At 38.6% G+C, this 21,701-nt stretch overlaps 1 protein-coding gene across 5 annotated transcripts in view; it reads left to right on the plus strand.

Moving 5' to 3' along the window:
* The first annotated feature begins 1,552 nt into the window (after window positions 1-1,552).
* DLD (dihydrolipoamide dehydrogenase) overlaps window positions 1,553-21,701 on the plus strand; it is a 50,058-nt gene continuing 29,909 nt past the window's right edge. For all 5 annotated transcript variants that reach the window (XR_004486425.2, XM_049714918.1, XM_049714919.1 and 2 more), the window contains exons 1-8: window positions 1,553-1,697; window positions 3,187-3,265; window positions 10,538-10,617; window positions 11,107-11,175; window positions 11,753-11,822; window positions 13,306-13,406; window positions 13,711-13,854; window positions 14,532-14,633. Coding sequence is in view for 4 of the 5 variants with exons in the window: in XM_049714918.1 (XP_049570875.1) it covers window positions 1,659-1,697; window positions 3,187-3,265; window positions 10,538-10,617; window positions 11,107-11,175; window positions 11,753-11,822; window positions 13,306-13,406; window positions 13,711-13,854; window positions 14,532-14,633 (684 nt within the window). In the remaining variant the exon portion in view is untranslated. The remainder of the gene's footprint in view (window positions 1,698-3,186; window positions 3,266-10,537; window positions 10,618-11,106; window positions 11,176-11,752; window positions 11,823-13,305; window positions 13,407-13,710; window positions 13,855-14,531; window positions 14,634-21,701) is intronic.

A 21,701-nucleotide genomic window follows, 5' to 3' on the forward strand; every position in this document is an offset into this window, starting at 1 on the left:
AGTCTGAGACACAATTGCCCACAGTGATAATCTAGTCATTAATGTAACTGAAATCGTTTCCATCTCTTTTCCATCCCCTACTGATGCTTTCTTGGTTCATCTCTCCAACAGACTTGTTGCACTCAAATGCTTGTCTCCAGGTCTGCTTCTAGATGTAGTCAAGTAAAACAGTGACTAATTAGATATTGGGATAAAGGGAAGAATTGAGAATGGCTACGATATTTTTTCCTATGGTTGACTGGCTATATGGAGGTATCATGAATTATAAATATAAAGGAGACAATATGTATTTAACATTTTAGATATTAGATAATTGCCATTGAGGTGCTGGCAGAACCGCCCAGTTGGATGTGTTCAGTAGACAGCTGAAAATATGGAATTGGAGTCCAGGAGAGAAGTAGAAACAGGAGCTAAGGATCTAGGAGTTATCATTATCAGTGTATGCAGGTGGGTGCTAAAGCCAGGAAAATGGTTAAGATGGCCAAAATGCTTATCTACAGAGGAAAGAAGAGGGAGAATGGATATTGAGTACAAAGTGGTAGCCTCTATAACAAACAGTAAATATCATTCATATCGTCTCTTCTGAAACAGCTTACCTCAGCAAGGAGTAATTTCTTTTTTTCTTTTCTTTTCTTTTTTCTTTTTTTGGCCATGCTGCGCGGCTTAGGCTTATGGGATCTCAGTTTCCCAACCAGGGATGAACCTGGGCCCTTGGCAGTGAGAATGTGGAGTCTTAACCACTGGACGGCCAGGGAACTCCCATTAATTTCTAATTAGTATCTAAATCCACAGTGCGTGGGCAGTAAACTTTCAAGAAATGTAGAATTAAGTTTTATCCACGCTATACAGAGTTATTGCAAAGCAAGGATCAGACCTTAGATCTCCGTGCTCAGTTCTGAAGACAATGGTTTTCAGTGTCTCTTAAAAAAGTATGATATCAACCCCCACCCCCCACCCATTCTAATTTGCTTCAACAGGGAGGTGTGTTTCCCACCTGAGGAGATAGAAGATAGTGTGTTTTCTAAACATTGCCAGTTAGCTTAGTTACTTAGAGCAGGATGCCGGTGATACCACAGTCTTTGACCCCATCTCTTACACGGCATTTGAACTGAGGGAGAGATTATAAAGCAGTAATTAAGACTAAAGGCTTTGACTTCAGGGCTGCAGCTATCTGTCCTTGGTGAGACCTTGGGGGTGTTGTTTAACCTCTCAGGGCCTCATCCAAGAAGTAGAAATACTCAGAATCCTTCCTATAGTTAGGGATAAAGTGAGATAGTGCCGGGAAAGTGCTGAGATTCCTCAGCCTAGCAGCATCAAGAACTGGTGAAACTTTACTTTTTGTAGTGTGCTTTAAGCAAACGATAGCTTTACGATAGCAAACGCCTTTCAAGTATTCTATAAGATCACATTGCAACTCCCGACACTTTCATTCCCCTAGAACGGTCCCTCATTCCCCGCTGCCCCAAAGCACTCCGCTTCTTACGACAGTGTACGACGCCGAGCCTGTCTGGTCCGCACGGCGCGGGCCAATCGCGCGGCGCCCGACCGATGACGTAGGCCGCGCTCGTGCATGCGCAGCGCGGGGAGACCTTGGCGAGGCGGCGGAGAAGCTTAGTGGAGGTGAAAGCTTTTGGCGGAAAGGAAAGTCCAGCGGCAAGATGCAGAGCTGGAGTCGTGTGTACCGTTCTTTGGCTAAGGTGAGGGCTGACTGGGTGGGGTCGTGCTGAGCCCGAGGCACAGAGAGGTCCGGTGACGGGGTCCGGGACGCGGCCTAAGTGGTGGGGGTGGGAGACGCCGGCGGCTAGGCCGGGACCAGCTGCGGCTCCACCCCTGAACCGGCTCAGACCGGGCAGCGGTTCGGAGGCAGAGGCCTGGGCGGTGGAGAGGCCCCGCCGGTTGTATGACGGCCAGCAGTCACACACAGTTCCCTCCCAAGCCTGGGCCGTGGGGCCTGGCGGTCGCACGTAGGCCTTGCCCCCTTGGCGGAGGAAGTATGAGTCTACCTTGCCCCATATGGTCGACTCTTTTTCATAACTTTTGCTCATCGTCGGCCCGGCCCCGAGTGGCTTTTCTGTAGTGGACAGGTAATCTTGGGCCACCGCTTGAAAGACCCAGACCGAGTCAGCCCTAACACGTAGCCCTAGGAATTCCTCGAAGGTCCCTTCAGTGTTTGCAGTTTTAAGCTAGTGTGCATTGACTTCCCTCTTAGAAGCTCGTATTTTTAATTGTAACAGGTTATTCTCAGGAAAGCTTTCCTTTTTCATTTATGTACCGAATACAGCCAAAGTGTATATATGTGGGATGGTGCCTGGTTACAATATTGATGCAGACCTTAAAAATAATACAGTAGTCAGACTCCTTTGTTTCAAAGATGAGTAGCTTATGTTTTCCGAAGTTAATGTAACATGCTAGGAGTTGTACTTTTAGTGAAAGGCAGAGCTGGGACTAAAACTCAGGACTGATATTTATTCTGCTGTTCTTTGGACCGCTGTCCTGACCTCAGGTGCAAGAATTGCCTTGAAATAGACAACGTTACTAGCTCAGTGTAGGTTTTGTCACTGCTTCCCATTTGCCTTCTGTGATAGGAGCTATTTGCTTTGTTCCTTTGTGTCTCACTGTTCTTAGGAAATAGTAGCCATCCACATTTAGAGGTTGTTGTGGAGATTATGATGCAGTTTGTAAAACCGTAGTAGCTCTTGAATATGAGTACATTACTTGGTGCATTTTTCTAAGGTATTTTGTCTCATTTTCTATTCCTGTTGGACGGTTCAGGTACATCTTCATAGGTTGTACATGGATCACGTGTAAAAGGATTGCATAATGAAATTACCCAAGTACTTAAGCTAGAACTTTGAACGCTTTAGTTATGACATTAAAATGATCCCTGGCACCAAAAGTTAGCCATGTTTCCTGAAAATTTAATAAAACTTAACACCATTGAGTAACATGTTTTAGTTAGGTTAAATGTGAAATGGGATGTTGACTGTTCATAATGAAAAGTGTGGTAAGCTGACTGTTTTTACAGAAGAGGAGAAATTGATGTGTAACCTCTGTGGCAATGGAAGATACATTAATAATCATTGCTTGATACATTTGCCTTAACTCATTGTTTTCAAGGACGTTCAGGAGTTCTATATTTTGAAATCATACTTTACATAATAGGAACATTTCTTTTCTTTGTTTCAGAGAGGCCATTTCAATCGAATATCTCATGGTCTGCAAGGAGTTTCTGCAGTGCCACTGAGAACTTATGCAGATCAACCAAGTAAGTACTTAGTAAAACAGGTTTTCCTTATATTAAGTCATATTTCCTTTGTGTTTAAATGTAAAAGCAAGTGAATGGTAGAGTCACTAATAATAAAGTAATCGGTCATAGAATTCATTTGTTCATATGTTTATTCACTTAAATGTTTATTGAGCATCTAGTGTGTTCTGGGTGGTGAATGAGGCAAAGCCCTACTGTTATGGAACTTATAGTCTGGGGGTAAAAGACAAACAGTACACAAGTAACAGGGAAATATTTGGGGAGGTCTTTGAAAACGAAAGCTGGTAATTGGGAGGTAAGGAGGCTATTTTAGATAGGGCGTCAGGGCTTTTCTGTGTAAGGGCCTGAGTAAAGTGAGGGAGTGAGAAGTTTATTTCAGGCAGAGGGAAACAGCAGTGAGAAGGGTCTGAGGTGAGAATTCAGTTGTGAGGTTTAAGGAATTGCAAGAAGGCTGGTGTGGGTAGAGCAGAGACCCATAGAGTATAAAATCAGAGAGTTAGGCAGGGATCAGATATGGAGGGTTTTATAAGGCCCGCCAGGATTTTACTCCCAAGTGTGAGGGGAAACCACTGAAGGGTGTTGGACAGAGGAGCGATTTTATATGTTTACACTTAAAAAGTTAGGCACTTCCACTGCAGGGAGCATGGGTTTTGATCCCTGGTAGGGGAACTAAGATCCTGCCTGCTGTGCTGTGTGGTCAAAAAAAACCCCAAAAAACTTAATTCTGTCCACTGGGTAAGATTGAGTGTGTTAGTCGCTTAACACTGTTTAGAATTGTGAGAAATCTTTTTCCATGCTGAATGAAAATCTTGGTGGGCTTATCAAAAGCACGTTTTAAAGACTAGAAGAATGTACCCTGAAAGGAAGCTATGGACTATGAATGCTTTTTTCTTTATACTTTTCTATATTTTTGAAGTTTCTGTAAAGGATATGTACTTTATCTTTTAAAGTATTTAAAACAGGGAGTTAATGGGTTTATAGTAAGATACTTTGGCCTCCCATTACCAAGACTGTGGAGTATTTGAAATTGTCTGTTTTTTTTTTTTTTGCGGTACGCGGGCCTCTCACTGTTGTGACCTCTCCCGTTGCGGAGCACAGGCTCCGGACGCGCAGGCTCAGTGGCCATGGCTCACGGGCGCAGCCACTCCGCGGCATGTGGGATCTTCCCGGACCGGGGCACGAACCCGTGTCCCCTGCATCGGCAGGCAGACTCTCAACCACTGCGCCACCAGGGAAGCCCCTCTTTGTCTCTTTTGTTAAATGGGGTTATTACTTATTCTTCTCAGCTCAGCAGGAGAAATATTAGATTTTCTCTTCCAGAGCATGCAAGTAAGGACTTTTCATGGTTCATTCTGCACCTTTGGTATTACATATTCAAGGAGGATTTATTCAGTACCTTCTATTTGCCAGGCAGTCCCTGGGCAGGAACTTAGATTGTAATGTTACGGGGATAACTGAGCACTCATGAATCCAATAATTTAGTGATCCCTTGACATCGAGTAAGTTATAAATCCCTTAGTACCCATGTAGATTCCGTGCATAAAGTCTTTGGTTGCATGAAGTAAGAAGTGTTTTATGTACATACTTATATTTGTCTGAGGTGTTTATTTAATGTCTGTACTTTCCTCAAGAGTGCACACTTCATTAGGGCAAGGACTGATTTGTGACTGTTCGGCACCAAAAATGGTACAGTAGGTACTCAGTGCATATTTACTGAATAAACTCTGGGGCCATGTCTGTTTTAGTTACGCTCCATCACAAGCATCCAGTGTGATGCCTGGTACACAGTGAGTACCCAGCAGCAACAGTGATATTAACTGATGCATTGAGGGCTTACTCTGTCTCAGGCACAGTCTTTAATCCTTGTGGCTCTCCTACCAGGTGTGTGCTGCTATTTTCCCCATTTAGTGAATGCAGGAGCTGAGTCGAGAGAGCTTAGCTAGGAAATGACAGAGCTGGGAAAATTCTTCTGACTCTAGAACTTACGCTCTTTATCCTTGTTTTGTTTGGCTTGCCTCGTTACATGAGTATTGCTTGACCAACTTGAGGAGTTCAAGCGTATTATGATACAGTCCCTGTTACAGCATCTGGGAGGTGTTTGAATATGAACCAAATTCATCAAGATTTGAAAAGTATTGTGTGTTGTTGTTGATATGACCTGTTTCGTGACAGGAATAGACTTACAGCCCTTCATCAGTCACATTTGCTATGTTAATTTATTCATTCGTTATTTCAACAGATATGGAGTATCTGCTGTGTGCTAGTTATTGGACTAGTTGCTGGGATACAACAGTGAACAGGACAGACAAGATGCAGCTGTATAGTTTACAGTCCACTGGGGAATATAAACATCCAACAAATAATTGTGATAAGGACTCCACTGAGTCCCAGTGCTCCCAACTGAGCATTGGGAGTTATGATATCTGTATATGGATCAGGAATGGCCACAGTTATTTTCTAAGGAAATGATGATATCTGAAAAGGGTTGGGGTGGGAGTGGGTATGGGAGGAGGTGTTCCAGGCAGAAAGACGTGTATGTGGGAATATTTCGATGCGAGAAGGAGCATAGTGCATTTGAGGAGCCCGAAAAGGACCAGTGTGGCTGAAATGTGTTGACGGTTGACTTCTCCAGGTTACAGAAGACCCTAACTCTTTATTTTAAGGGCAATTGGAGGTCGTTGAAGTGTTTTAAGCAGGGACATGATATAATCAGAGTTGTTTTTAAAGCTCGTTTTGGTTGCAGATCAGAGTTTTTATTGTAATAACTTTTTCTCTCGTTAGACTGTAAGAACCAGGGCTCTGTTGTTCATTGGTAGCCCAAGAGCTTAGAATTGTGTCTGTAATGTGAAATACTTGCTGTCAGTATTTATTTCTAGGTAGATGGGCCAGAATGTATGTGGGTGGACCAGCCCAATTCTGTGCGTGTAAGGTACCAGTAATTCATTATTGCTGAAGCTTAAACTGCATGATATTGGTTGATAAGCAGAATGTGGTGGAAGATGAGGCTGGAGAAATAGCTATCTAAGAGATTTAGATGTGTATATAGGAACTTGGATTTTATCTACCAAGAGGCAGGGAAACCAACGAGGAGCAAGAGAATAAAGTCCTAGTTGGGTTTTGGCAGGAGGTAACATCGTGGTAGCTGAGGAGGGTGGGGATGGGGACTGGAGGCTGCAGGACCAAAATTGGGAGGAGGATCTGAGAAGGGAAGAAACGTGTTGAGTGCCCAGTGTGTACCTGGCATTCTCCCAGGATCTTGACATACCTTATCTCTCACCTCTCTACCCGGGATGTAGATATTACTGTCACTGTTATGCCTATGTTGCATCGAAGCGCAGAGAGATTAAATAATTTTCCGAAGAATTTAAGAGATGGTAGAGCTCATATTTGAACTCAGGTTTGTTTAACTTCAAATCCTTTCTTCTTTTACTGTGTTTCTCTTTCGTTATGGACTAGAGGGTTGTAGGTTTATCATCAGAAAGTAAAAGTATTAGAATTCAAGATTTTCTTTGAAGCTGAACTGTTTAGGGTGATCACAGGTAGAGGATGTGACTATGGAAATAGACTGAAGATTAAGGCTATTGATTATTTTATTGTAGTTTTTGTTTTGTTTTTTGGGTGTGGTTTTTTTTTTTTTTTTTTTTGGCTGCACCACGCAACATGTGGGATCTTAGTTCTCCGACCAGGGATTGAACCAGTGCCCCCTGCAGTGGAAGTGCAGAGTCTTAACCACTGGACCGCCAGGGAAGTCCCAGGCTATTGATGATTTTAAAACAGACCCCCCCACCCCCCATCAACAAAACAACAAATAAACATTACAACAAGTAGCTCTTACACTCATTTAGTGAAATTGGTAATTAATAATTACTGCCTTATATTTCTTTTCCTATTCCTTTTTTTGTTTGTTTTAAAAATAATCTTGATTTATCTACATTTTGATATGTGCCTATTTCCCCTAACTATAACATAAAGTTTTTGAAGGTAGTGATGATTTCCTCATAGGGTAGGCATTCATGAAATTTGATTTCATTCTGATAATGAAGAGCTTCGTGTCATTTTAGTTGGAGTTCCTGATTGACCTGGAGATTATGGGATCATCTGAGTGTTTGAGAGGCATAATGGTGTAGGAGCATAGGCTTCAGAATCTAAAGAATATGGCTTGAATCCTGGCTGGATCAGTTACTAATTGTGCAACCTTATATAGGTTGTTTCGTTACCCTCAAGCCTTATTTTCTCCCTGTTAAATGGCAATAATAACTGTGTAACAGATATGTTCCGAGGCTTAAATAAGACAACAGGAAGCATTTAGCTCACTGCCTGGCATGTAAATTATCCAAGTGGCAGATAATATTGCCGACTGACTTCCTAAAACATGTGTTGTAATTTGTTGATGATTACAGTTGGTTTGTAACTGGACACCTTTATTTCAGTGGTAGCCTTGATAATGTGGTATCCTTAGTTTCCTCATAATGATATAATAAGTAACATTTGTAGAGTAACTTGTAGAGCAGTTCTTCCTGCTTTTTCTTTCGGTTCATTTCATGGCTTTGACTAATTAAGTCAGTCACCTCTTAGTGTACCCCAGTATTTCTTAAAGTATCAACCCGATAGCTTTCTCCTGGCATTTTACTGCCACCTGAAATGAAGATTGCTATCCAGCTGTCTTTTGCCATTTTGGCTTAGTCATCGTTCTCTTATGCTATCAATTTGTATATCCTTTTCAGTTTTTCTTTTTCACTTTTAAAGGCTGATGCTAGTTTTGTAAAATTATATATTAAGTGTTCCCTAAATTAATGTATTTGGTTTAACTACTTTTCTATACCCTGATTTTTAAAACTACTTTAAAATTGAGAAATGCTTCTTGACAAGGAGATGGTGAGTCAGAATCAGGTATTGTAAACTGTTACTTACAAGCAGCCTTTGGTAAAGGTGAAAGCTAGCTGGTTTGTTTTTCCAGTATTTTATTATGAAAAATTTCAGACATTTAGAAAAGTTGCAAGAATTTTACAGTGAATACCTATGGATTCTTCACATTTTACTATACTTACATTATCACATATCTGTTCATCCATATACGTATCCATTCATTCTTCTTACTTTTCTGATGCGTTTCAAGGTAAATTGCAGACATTGGTGTACTTCCCCTAAATAATAGCTTATTTTTGAACCTTTGCATTGGATCATACCCTTCTATACTTCCAGTTGACAAATCTTCAGATGAAGACTTCCTTTTCCCTTCATCTTTGTGCCCCCTAGCACTTTAGTGGGATTCTGATGGAATGGTGCACTTAGTATCTTCAGTGCAAGGCGAACTATTTCTTGGTATTTTCTACGGTTTTTAAAAAGACCTAAGATGACACAGTAAATTGGGAAATAAAATGCAAGTATTTTGGCTTTTTTGTGTTTAATCAACAAACATGTATATTATAACCAAAAAAATGTTTAAAAAATCAGCAAAGAAACATGTTTTGGAGCTTGTATTTAGATTACTGTGAAATTAAAAATTAGGACCCAAACTAAGGGATATTGTTTAGGTCCTGATATGGTTCAAGATTTGAAAATAGAAATACATTTTATTACATACTTAATTCTGAACGTGAATGAGTGAACCAAGCATTGTGGCCAAAAAGCATAAATGGATCAGTAGAAATTGAAGCAATACTTTTATCATGTATTGGACCAGCTATATTTTTTTCATGTATTGAGTAATCCTAATTATCATCTGACATAACCAAGGAGAATCAGTACTATGATTTATTCAGTAGGACGAACCTTAGATTTTGTGGATAACTGGGTTGGCTAACTTGTTAGTTGTCGTCCATCATAGAGGTTATTTGATTCTGTTCAGGCCAGCAAAGGTCTTTTGAATGATACTACACTCCCATCCCCTAGGAGGTGTGGGTTTTGTGGGGGAGGGATGATGATAAATTAAAATTGCTGTCTTTGTAGGTCAGAATATAGTTACTATACAGTGAATACTTACTATGTACGTTCCAGGTACTATGCTAAGCTATTTGCATACATTATTTATTCTGTATTACAGCCCTATGAGGTAGATTTTCTTGTACTGTTTATTTTGCAGATGAGTAAACTGAGGCTGAAGCAGGTTAAATTACTCATCTAAGGTCAGATAGCTAGTTATCATAAAGCTTGATTATTGCCCTTGGGGATGGGTGAAACGGAGGAATGGAGTAGTTTGAATAATGGAAATACCACTGGAAGGAGAGACAGAAAACTTAATTTTGTCTCTGCCACACGATTGCTAGATGACCTTGGGCAAGTTAATTGACCTCTCTGAACCCAGTGTTTTTTATCTGTGATATATCGGATATATGCCATCCTCACCTTCCTCCTAGGAAGTTCTGGGAAAAACATGATAATATATGTGAAAGTGTGTTAAAAACTGCTAAATGCTAGGTTGCAATGACAGTTGGGGGGGTGGAGAAGGGAGACTGTCTCTAACTCTTAACAGTTATTGTTGATTTATTTGATGTTGGATTGAGGAGAATGGGAATAATTGGACTTAATTTTATATTTGTATCATAATTATTATATTCCTCAGGCTGCTGATCAAAGTTAATTTTCAGCTTCTTATCTTTATATGATAAATGTCCAGAATAGTTCATTGAGTTCTGTTTAGCCTATTATCTTAAACTATACAAAATGTATCGTTATTCAAATAAAGTTCAAAACGTATTTGCCATGCATTATAGGGAAGCAGAGTTTTCCCCCTGATATCTTAGAAGTTAAGTACCTGAAAAGGATATAATCAGTCTTAAATTTATTGAGAGAACTAAAGTATTATACAAAATTATCTTATTTAATCCAAACATCAATCATTTAAGACAGTGTTATTGTTCCTATATGACAGGAAAAGTGAGGTCACTTAGTCACACAACTAATAAGTGACAGGAGCTGAGATTTGAAGCCAGCTATGTCAGAATCCAAAGCTCAGGCTCTTTCCTTCATACAGATGTGTTAGTAAATGCCTGTCTGTTATGAAACTATGGAATTTAGCAAGGTCAGTGGGTACAAAACTCAGTTATATTTTTGTATGCTGTAATGAATAAATAGAAAACAAAATTTAAAAATCTGTGCCATTTTCAGTTATGTCAAAGAACATCAGGTACCTAGGAATGAATAGTACTGTGTAGAAAATGCTGATTATTTGTACTTTCTTGGAGGTATAAAATGTAAGATTTTTTTTTAATGTACTGTTTTTGGTCAATATTAAGCAATTTATTGTTTTGTATCAATTTGCTTTTATTGTAGTTGATGCTGATGTAACAGTGATAGGTTCTGGTCCTGGAGGATATGTTGCTGCTATTAAAGCTGCCCAGTTAGGCTTCAAGGTAAGGTTTAGGCTCAGACTACGTGTTGATTCCTTTTCATTTGGCAAGAGTTGATCACATTCACAAAGTACTTTGCAGGTAATTAATAATGGTAAATACTTTCTTAATTCTATAAATTATATTTAGGCCTGAGACTAATGAAGAGAGAGAGTTTATTTGATTGTAGTATTTTCATGAAATGCAAAGTGAAGTCATTATTTTTCCCCTCCCCCCAATACTTTTTTGTTTTGGCTTCTAATCACACTTTGGAAGATATAGTAATAGAGCCAAAAACATGTATTTGGTTGTTAAACAAAAATATCTTTTAGAATAATTTGCTTTTGGGTTAGTATTATTCAAATAATAAATTATAAAGGAGTCTATTTCATTCTCACAAACACAGCTTCAGTAGCATGTTTTGTAGAAGAATTAAGACAGATACATTTGGAATTTTAGTGAACCGAAACATTGCAGGTTATGTGCAGTAAATAATGTTTTCTTTGGTTGTAGGCCGTCTGCGTTGAGAAAAATGAGACACTCGGTGGAACATGCTTGAACGTTGGTTGTATTCCTTCTAAGGTGAGCATATGTTTTGTGCAGTGCAGAAATTTTTTCATTAGCCACCAGCTAGAAGGATATATTGAGATTAGAATATTAAACTAATACAGTTATTAAAAAATAAACCAGGGATGATAAAAACACGTTTTTCCCTTGTTAAAACTTAAGAGTACTGTCATCAGTCTGCCATATGTTCCTGAAATACCTTCCTTGTCTCAGAATGCCTAGCCTTTGAGCTAGGCTTTGATGACAGATTCTGATGTTCCACCTTTTTTCTTTTTAGCTTTCCTTTACAGTGAAACAGATAATAGGTAGTAAATTCTTCTTTTAGGCCCTTTATATATGAAAATATGACTGCTTTTTTAACCTGCCTTTCTGAAGTGTGTATTTAATTCATTGCTTTTAAAGAAAGTAGTTTTTTTCATTCTTGTTTGTTGAACGTTTAAGTCGTTATTGTTTGTCTTAGATTAATTATGTAAGAACAGAAACTGAATTGGTGTAGTCCTATATGCTATTTCACGTAGAGAATGTCATTTTGTAAGTGGTTTTTGATTATATATAGTTTGTGAAATTTGATAATTGAGTCTATTTCCTTTAGGCTTTATTGAATAACTCTCATTATTACCATATGGCCCATGGAAAAGATTTTGCATCTAGAGGAATTGAAAGTATGTATACCTTTCATATTTAGCAATATTATCACTTAACTTGACTCTTCTGGCTTAACTTGACTTGTGTCTCATGAGTGTGTAATATATGTTCAGTGAGGGAAGAGTAAGAAAAAGATCTTAATGTGAGAAGATTTATTTAAGAAAGAAGGCTTAAATTCATATTCCTACTATGACATCTTGTGTTCCTTTGCTAACGTGTGTGTGTGTGTGTGTGAGAGAGAGAGAGAGGGAGGGAGGGAGGGAGAGAGGAGTCAGTTTTTATTTCCCTGAAACCTAGAGATCATTGGGAGGTGCTGGATTCCTGAGTGCCATGGGCAAATAATGGTGAAGGAAGCAAAGTCTCCTTAAGTTGTTGGTAGTGGAAAGAGATGCAGGGAGAGGGGGAAGGATGCAGCATAGTGGAAAAGAAGGACATTTCATAACGTTTTAATTTGTTATGTCATACCTCCTGCCATTCTTTTTGGACTGTTTTCATTTCATCCTTCTTCTCCAGTTATTGTTGTTTACAGATATATATAATATATAGATATAGATATAGAAATATATAGAGATATAGATATATCTTCCTTCTAGGAGGGGCCAAAACACACCTTGGTTGAAGGGGGAGTGTGTTAATTGATTTTCCTTCATTTATTTCTTTGTAGCGGTAGGTTTCTGAAAGATTGGGCTGTAGTGTAGGCAGGCAGGAAGGTATAGGAGTGATGTATATACATTAAAGCAAATATATTAAGCTAGATGAAAAGTAAAATCAAAACTCACTTTCTGTACCCACAAAGGAAAGAAGAGACAGGGTTAGTCAAAGACGTGCATTGTAGGTAAAGCTTCAGGTTCTAGCTCTGTGACTTTAGGTAAATCAAATCTCTCAGGGCCTCTCTTTCCTCATCTTTAAGATAATGTGTTGGTTGCATGAGCTGATTTCTGAGGTATTACATGTAATGTTCTGTTGAGTTTGAGTTTCTTTATCTTCTGAGTTGCTTCAGAGTTTTCTTCTGAATTAAATGAGTGAGTAAAATCTAGTTTATTAAATTCTTTTATATTAAGCTTCTGTATTTGAAGTTTTCAAATGTGTATTTTTAGTAGTTTCATGAAATTTACCCTTTTGTTTGCAATTTCCAGTGATGTTTTACTTTGTCATTTTTATCAATACTTAAATTTAAATCTCTTCCAGATTTATAGTTATCGTAAGGTCTTTGGAGAATATATTGTCATAATGGGTATAATGTTTTATTTTGGACTTGGTTTTTCCTGAAGATGGACTCTTTACAGTGTGTAATAGGTTCTGTTATTGTGATAGGATGCTGTTTGCCTTTTGCCAGCTACGAGTATTGTATCAGTTATTAGATTAAATATTTTTAATACTGCCTTTTATACAGTTCTGTAAGTATTAGGCTGCAGTTTTTTAGACCTTGATTAGTGAAAAATATCACACATTGCTCCAGGAATTTAGCTATGGACTAAAGATTTATTTAACAAATTACAGTGTCTGAAGTTCGCTTGAATTTAGAGAAGATGATGGAGCAGAAGAGTAATGCAGTAAAAGCTTTAACGGGTGGAATTGCCCACTTATTCAAACAGAATAAGGTCAGTGTGTTTAATGTTCAAATTTTTGCTTTATTTTATATACACCTTAACATTGCTTTATGCTCACAGTGATGTTATTAGAACTTGGCTGCTGGAGAATATTTAATTTAAAACAGTATGTTAACCTGAAATAGATTTCCCTGATACATATAACAAAACGTTTGCTGTTCCATACGTAGCATTACTAAGTAGGGAAGTATTTTGTATTGGATAAATTATTTAATAGTTTTTTCTTATTAATCATATTTGTTACTCCAAAAAATTATTTTAAACTTTGTGAATTTATAAACATTATTTTATAAAGGTTGCTCATGTAAATGGATATGGAAAGATAACTGGGAAAAATCAGGTCACCGCTACGAAAGCCGATGGCAGCACTCAAGTTATTGATACAAAGAACATTCTTATAGCCACAGGTTCAGAAGTCACTCCTTTTCCTGGAATTACGGTATTTACATGTTTTACAACTGTCACAACCTTCCTACAGAAATATGTTTTATAAACGACTTTATGCTCTTTATGAACTTTGAATGACAGGTCTCTGACTGAAGTACTATATGTTGACAGTCATTCAGCTTTGGAAAATTGCCTGTCTTTATTCTCCAGTGATCGTGACCAGAAATAGAACACTGTATATTAAGATATATTTCAATTCAATATGAAGTTGAAATTGACCATTTTGTTTTGAAATGCTGAATGATAAATTTTTAAGTGAGCATTTTTTTTAAGTGAGCATTTTTTTTTTTTTTTTTTTTTTGCGTTACACGGGCCTCTCACTGTCGTGGCCTCTCCCACTGCAGAGCACAGGCTCCGGACGCACAGGCTCAGCGGCCATGGCTCACGGGCCCAGCCGCTCCGTGGCATGTGGGATCTTCCCGGATCGGGGCACGAACCCGTGTCCCCTGCATCGGCAGGCGGACTCTCAACCACTGCGCCACCAGGGAAGCCCTTAAGTGAGCATTTTTAATGGGTTTTGTTAAAATTGAGTCTATGGATAAAAGTTGTAAGTAGCTCAAAGCAAATAAATGACTTAGTATTTTTAGTGATTATACTGAGTGAGATCACAGTTTATAATCAGTAGGTTTTTCCAAATAATTTTGATTGTATCTTTTTTTAAAATTACAGATTGATGAAGATACAGTAGTGTCATCTACAGGTGCTTTGTCTTTAAAAAAAGTTCCAGAAAAGATGGTTGTCATTGGTGCAGGAGTAATAGGTGTAGAATTGGTGAGTGATGTTTATTTATTTATTTATTTTTTACATCTTTATTGGAGTATAATAGCTTTACAATGGTGTGTTAGTTTCTGCTTTATTACAAAGTGAATCAGTTATACATATACATATGTTCCCATATGTCTTCCCTCTTGCGTCTCCCTCCCACCCTCCCTATCCCACCCCTCCAGGCGGTCACAAAGCACCGAGCTGATCTCCCTGTGCTATGCGGCTGCTTCCCACTAGCTATCTACCTTACGTTTGGTAGTGTATATATGTCCATGCCTCTCTCTCGCTTTGTCACAGCTTACCCTTCCCGCTTCCCATATCCTCAAGTCCATTCTCTAGTAGGTCTGTGTCTTTATTCCTGTCTTACCCCTAGGTTCTTCATGACTTTTTTTTTTTTCTTAAATTCCATATATATGTGTTAGCATACGGTATTTGTCTTTCTCTTTCTGACTTACTTCACTCTGTATGACAGACTCTAGGTCTATCCACCTCAGTACAAATAGCTCAATATTGTTTCTTTTTATGGCTGAGTAATACTCCATTGTATATATGGCCACATCTTTATCCATTCATCCGTTGATAGACACTTAGGTTGTTTCCATCTCCGGGCTATTGTAAATAGAGCTGCAGTGAACATTTTGGTACATGACTCTTTTTGAATTATGGTTTTCTCAGGGTATATGCCCAGTAGTGGGATTGCTGGGTCATATGGTAGTTCTATTTGTAGTTTTTTAAGGAACCTCCATACTGTTCTCCATAGTGGCTGTACCAATTCACATTCCCACCAGCAGTGCAAGAGTGTTCCCTTTTCTCCACACCCTTTCCAGCATTTATTATTTCTAGATTTTTTGATGATGGCCATTCTGACTGGTGTGAGATGATATTTCATTGTAGTTTTGATTTGCATTACTCTAATGATTAATGATGTTGAGCATTCTTTCATCTGTTTGTTGGCAGTCTGTATATCTTCTTTGGAGAAATGTCTATTTAGGTCTTCTGCCCAGTTGGATTGGGTTGTTTTTTTGTTACTGAGGTGAGTGATGTTTTTTTCTGCCCCTTATTTCTTGGAGTTGGACAGGACTTAGTGGTGCTGTGTTTGATTCTTTGTATAACATCACAGGTAGATCAGCATTGAGGTTTTTTTTTGTTTCTTTTTTAAATATTTATGTACGTCCATTAGTTTTTTATTTTTGTAATTTTTTTAGAAAAATTTTTGGCTGCTTTGGGTCTTCATAGTTGCATGCGGGCTTTCTCTAGATGTGGCGAGCAGGGGCTACTCTGTGGCAGTGCACAGGCTTCTCATTACGGTGGCTTCTCTTCTTGCGGAGCACGGGCTCTAGGTGCGCGGGCTTCAGTAGTTGCGGCACGCGAGCTCAGTAGTTGTGGCTCACGGGCTCTAGAGCGCAGGCTCAGTAGTTGTGGTGCATGGACTTAGTTGCTCCCCGGCATGTGGGATCTTCCCGGACCAGGGATCAAACCTGTGTTCCCTGCATTGTCAGGAGGATTCTTAACCACTGCACCACCAAGGAAGTCCCAGCATGGAGTTTTGCTTAGACACTTATCTAGTAGTAAAGAATTTTCAAGGCAACCTATTTAAGTAATCATTAGTCATTAGGACATTCTCTTTTGTTTTGAAATCTGCTTCCCTGTATCTTTCACATTTCCTATTCCCTAGAACTGGACTAATTTTAAAAAATCTACCAGCCCTTCAGGTATTTAAATCTGCCAGCCCTTCGACCCTTCAGCAGACAGCTCTCATTCTTAGTGAATTACATTTCAGATAAAGACATGACTTATGTGACCTGACTCTTCCCTCCTCCTCCATCCTCATCTCGATCCCTCTTAACTCAGGTTTTAGAAATGTCAGACTACTTGAAGTTCTCTGAATACTGTGCTGTCTCCTACCTTTTCGCTGCCTGGTTCTCCCTTCTTGTCCATCTGGCAGATTTCATGTTTGTCCAGTGACCTCTCTGTATTTCAGGAGTCCTTTCCCGGGGCCGTTTTACCTTGTAATCGCCAAGAATGGCTCTACTTCTGAAATCACAAATCCAGACATTTTATTCTCTAACCATAAGCTCCTTTCCTCTTATTAAGTTATTCCTTAGGTAGACAGGTTCTGTAACTTAATCAAGTTTTCTAGTCCCTAGATCCCTCTTATGATTTTGCTCTCTGCCTTTTATCCCGTCTTGACTGCTTTCCCGAGCAGGTTAGATTCTATAATGTGTCTTTTGTCTTTCCACAGAATATTCTCTTTCCTCTTACCTCAGTTACACAAGGACTCATAAATATTTGCAGCCTAATCCTTTCTCCTTGCCTCTGAATTTTTATATCTGAATACTTACCAGCATCTCTGTTTGTAGGTCTCACAGGCACTCAGTTCAGTAAGTGCCTCTTAACCTTTCTCTCCCTCTTTCACTCCCCAAAATAAAACAAAGCCTGTTTCTTTTCTAACATTTCCTATTTCTGAGTGGTACTGCCATCTATGTGGAGGCCTAAAGAAGTTTGGAAACTATATGTGACCTCTCCCATGCTTTTGTGTCGCATATTGAGTCAGTCCCTGCATTGTAATGTGATACTACCTGTTAGGTGGCTCATGAATATATCCTCTTATTTTTTTTTTATTTTTTTTTTTGTGGTACGCGGGCCTCTCACTGTTGTGGCCTCTCCCGTTGTGGAGCACAGGCTCCGGATGCGCAGGCTCAGCGGCCATGGCTCATGGGCCCAGCCGCTCTGTGGCATGTGGGATCTTCCCGGACGAGGGCACGAACCCGTGTTCCCTGCATCGGCAGGTGCACTCTCAACCACTGTGCCACCAGGGAAGCCCCTCTTCTTTTCATGTATCTACTTAGATCCCAGTTCATGCCAAGATCATGTCTTACCCTGGGTTTCTCTTACTTCTTTAACTTTTTCTAATCTGTTTTCCCCAGAGTGGCTGAAGTGATTTTTCTCTAACACAAATGTAATTATGTCTCTTCCCTGCTGAAAACACCTCAATGACTCATTATAGCTGTTAGGATAAGTACAAACTCTTAAATGTTGGTTGGTGCTGGCTCAAATCTCCAGCCTCATTTCTAACCACTTTCCCTCTCAAACTATGTTCAAGGTATAGTGAAATATCAGTTCCTGAACAAGCTACATTCTTTATCTGTAGGTAGACCTTCCTTCTGTTTGGAACATTTCATCCCTCTATGAGTTACTGCACTTTCTGAGCCCTTCCCTGCCTACCTAGATGGCCTTAGGTACTCTTGCTGAGTGTTCCATTGCAGCCTATACTTCTTGTTCTAGCATTTATCTTGCTTTCTTGATGTTACTTGTTCACTTGTCTCTCTTTCATTAAATCATAAACTCCATGAGGGTCGAGATGCTGGCTGTTTCATTTACTGTGTGTCTTTAGGATCTAGCATAGTGGCTGATCTGTAATAAGTACTCATGTATTAGCTTTTATTATTGCTCTATAAACATTTGTTGATATAATAAATACCTTTCAAATGTCACCTTAGAAGTTACGTTTTTAGTGGAGACTTCTGTTTAAGAAAGCTCAGGTCTTTCCTTCTTCGAGTCTTCAGTATAATGTGTCTGCATCTTTGCATCATCTACTAATAATAGTATATTGAATCTATTTGTTTATGTCTGTCTTTTTTATAGGACCATAAGCTCCTTAAAGGCAGAGATTGAGTTTTATTCATATTTAAATCTCCATTGCTTTTCTTTTTTTGTTGTTGTTTTTTGTTTTGTTTTGTTTTCTTGTCTGCACCACACCGCATGCAGGATCTTAGTTCCCCGACCAGGGATTGATCCCGTGCCCCCTAGAGTGGAAGCACGGAGTCTTAACCACTGGACCACCATGGAAGTCCCTGATACTACAGTCTTTAACCAGTTATAAACATAACTGAATACCTTGCTGATACGAAAATATGCTACATTAACCAGCCCAGAAAAACTTTTAGAAAATAAAGTGTGGGTTGTTTAAATGACCTGTTTGAAACACTTGTGGTAGTGTCTAATGATTGTCAAAGCAGCTGTTTAAAAATCTCTTCTAGTATTTAGCAGAGATTGACCTCTGCTCCACATTTCAGAGTCTATTCTTTTTTCTTTTATTTTTTAACTTTTTATTTTATATTAGAGTATAGTTGATTAACAATGTTGTGTTAGTTTCAGGTGTACAGCGTAGTGATTAAGTTATATGTATATATGTATTTATTCTTTTTCAAATTCTTCTCCATTTAGGTTGTTATTATATTGATATATATTGATCAGAGTTCCCTGTGCTATACAGTAGGTCCTTATTGGTTATCCATTTTAAATATACTAGTATGTACATATCAATCCCAAATTTCCTAACTTCATTTGTATATTTCTTTTTTCGACCTCACATATAAGCGATATCATATGATATTTGTCTTTCTCTGTCTGACTTCATTCAGTATGACAATCTCCAGGTCCATCCATGTTGCTGCAAATTGCATTATTTCATTCTTTTTATTGGCTGAGTAATAACACCTTTGTATATATGTACCACATGTTCTTTATCCATTCATCTGTCAGTGGACATTTAGGTTGCTTCCATGTCTTGGCTATTGTAAACAGTGCTGCAGTGAACATTGGGGTGCACGTATTCTTTTGGACCATGTTTTTCTCTGGATATATGCCCAGGAATGGGATTGCAGGATCATATGGTAGCTTTATTTTCAGTTTTTTAAGGAACCTCCATACTGTTCTCCACAGTGGCTATACCAATTTACATTCCCACCAACAGTGTAGGAGGGGTCCCTTCTCTACACGCCCTCTCCAGCATTTATTGTTTGTGGATTTTTTGATGATAGTCATTTTGACTGGTTTAAGGTGATACCTCATTGTAGTTTTTTTTTTAAGACTTTTTTTTTTTTTGATTTGGACCATTTAAAAATCTTTATTGAATTTGTTACAGTATTGCTTCTGTTTTATGTTTTGGTTTTTTTGGCTGCGAGGAGTGTGGGATCTTAGCTCCCCCACCAGGGATTGAACCTGTACCTCCTGCATTGGACTGCCAGGGAAGTCCCCTCATTGTAGTTTTGATTTGCAATTCTCTAATAATTAGCGATGTTGAGCATCTTTTCATGTGCCTCTTGGCCTTCTGTATATCTTCTTTGGAGAAATGTCTGTTTAGGTCTTCTGTCCATTTTTTGATTGGGTTGTTTTTATGATATTACGCCCTATGAGCTGTTTGTAAAGTTTGGAGACTAACCTCTTGTCGGTTGCATCATTTGTAAATATTTTCTCCCATTCTGTGGGTTGCCTTTTCATTTTGTTTGTGGTTTCCTTTGCTGTGCAAAAGCTTTTGAGTTTAATTAGGTCCCATTTGTTTTTGTTTTTATTTCAATTAGTCTGGGAGATGGATTGAGAAAGATATGACTGTGATTTATGTCAGGGAGTGTTCTGCCTATGTTTTCCTCTAAAAGTTTTATGGTGTTCAGTCTTATATTTAGGTCTTTAATCCATTTTGAGTTTATTTTCGTGTATGGTGTTAGAGTATTTTAATTTCATTTTTTTTTACATGTAGTTGTCCAGTTTTCCCAGCACCATTTATTGAAGAGACTGTCTTTCCTCCATCGTATAGTCTTGCCTCCTTTATTGTAGATTAATTGACCATAGGTGCATGGATTTATTTCTGGGCTTTCTATCCTGTTCCATTAATCTGTATGTCTGTTTTTGTGCCAGTACCATACTGTTTTGTTAACTATAGCTTTGTAGTATAGTCTGAAGTCAGGGAGCCTGATTCCTCCAGCTCCATTTTTCTTTCTCAAGATTGCTTTGGCTATTTGGGGTCTTTTGTTTCTCCATACAAACTTTAAAATTTTTTGTTCTAGTTCTGTGAACAGTGCCGTTGGTACTTTGTTAGGGATTGCATTGAATCTGTAGATTGCCTTTGGTAGGATAGTCATTTTGACAATATTGATTCTATCCAAGAACATGGTATATCTCTCCATCTGTTGTGTTGTCTTCGATTTCTTTCATCAGTGTAGTATAGTTTTCAGAGTACAGGTGTTTTATCTCCTTAGGTAGGTTTATTCCTAGGTATTTTATTCTTTTTGCTGTGATGGTAAATGGGATTGTTTCTTTAATTTCTCTCTCTGATCTTTTGTTGTTAGTGTATAGAAATGCAACAGATTTCTGTGTATTAATTTTGTAACCTGCAACTTTACCGAATTCATGATTATGGGCTCTAGTAGTTTTCTGGTACAGTCTTCAGCATTTTCTATGTATAGTATCATGTCATCTGCAGACAGTGACAGTTTAACTTCTTCTTTTCCAGTTTGGATTCCTTTTATTTCTTTTTTTTTTTTCTTTGATTGCTGTAGCTAAGACTTCCAAAACTATGTTGAATAAAAGTGGTGAGAGTGGACATCCTTGTTTTGTTGAGTATGATGTTAGCTGTACGTTTGTCATATATAGCCTTTATTATGTTGAGGTATGTTCCCTCTATGCCCACTCTCTGTAGAGTTTTTATCATAAATGGGTGTTGAATTTTGTCAAAAGCTTTTTCTCCATCTATTGAGATGATCACATGGTTTTTATTTCTCAGTTTGTTGATGTGGTGTATCACACTGATTGATTTGTGGATACTGAAAAATCCTTGCATCCCTGGGATAAATCCCCCTTGATCGTGGTGTATGATCCTTTTAATGTATCATTGGATTCAGATTTGCTAGTATTTTGTTGAGGATTTTTGCATCTATGTTCATCAGTGATATTGGCCTGTAATTTTCTTTTTTTGTGGTATCTTTGTCTGGTTTTGGTATAAGGGTCATCACCCTCATAGAATGAGTTTCAGAGTTTTCCTTCCTCTGCAGTTTTTTGGAACAGTTTCAGAAGTGTAGGTGTCACCTCTTCTCTAAATGTTTGATAGAATTTGTCTGTGAAGCCATCTGGTCCTGGATGTTTGTTTTTGGGTAGTTTTTAAGTCACAGTTTCAATTTCGGTGCTTGTGATTGGTCTGTTCATATTTTCTATTTCTTCCTGGTTCAGTCTTGGGAGATTGTACCTTTTGAAGAATTTGTCCATTTCTTCCACGTTGTCCATTTTACTGGCATATAG

This window comes from Orcinus orca, chromosome 9 (genome assembly GCF_937001465.1).
Source record: "Orcinus orca chromosome 9, mOrcOrc1.1, whole genome shotgun sequence".
Lineage (NCBI taxonomy): Eukaryota > Metazoa > Chordata > Mammalia > Artiodactyla > Delphinidae > Orcinus > Orcinus orca.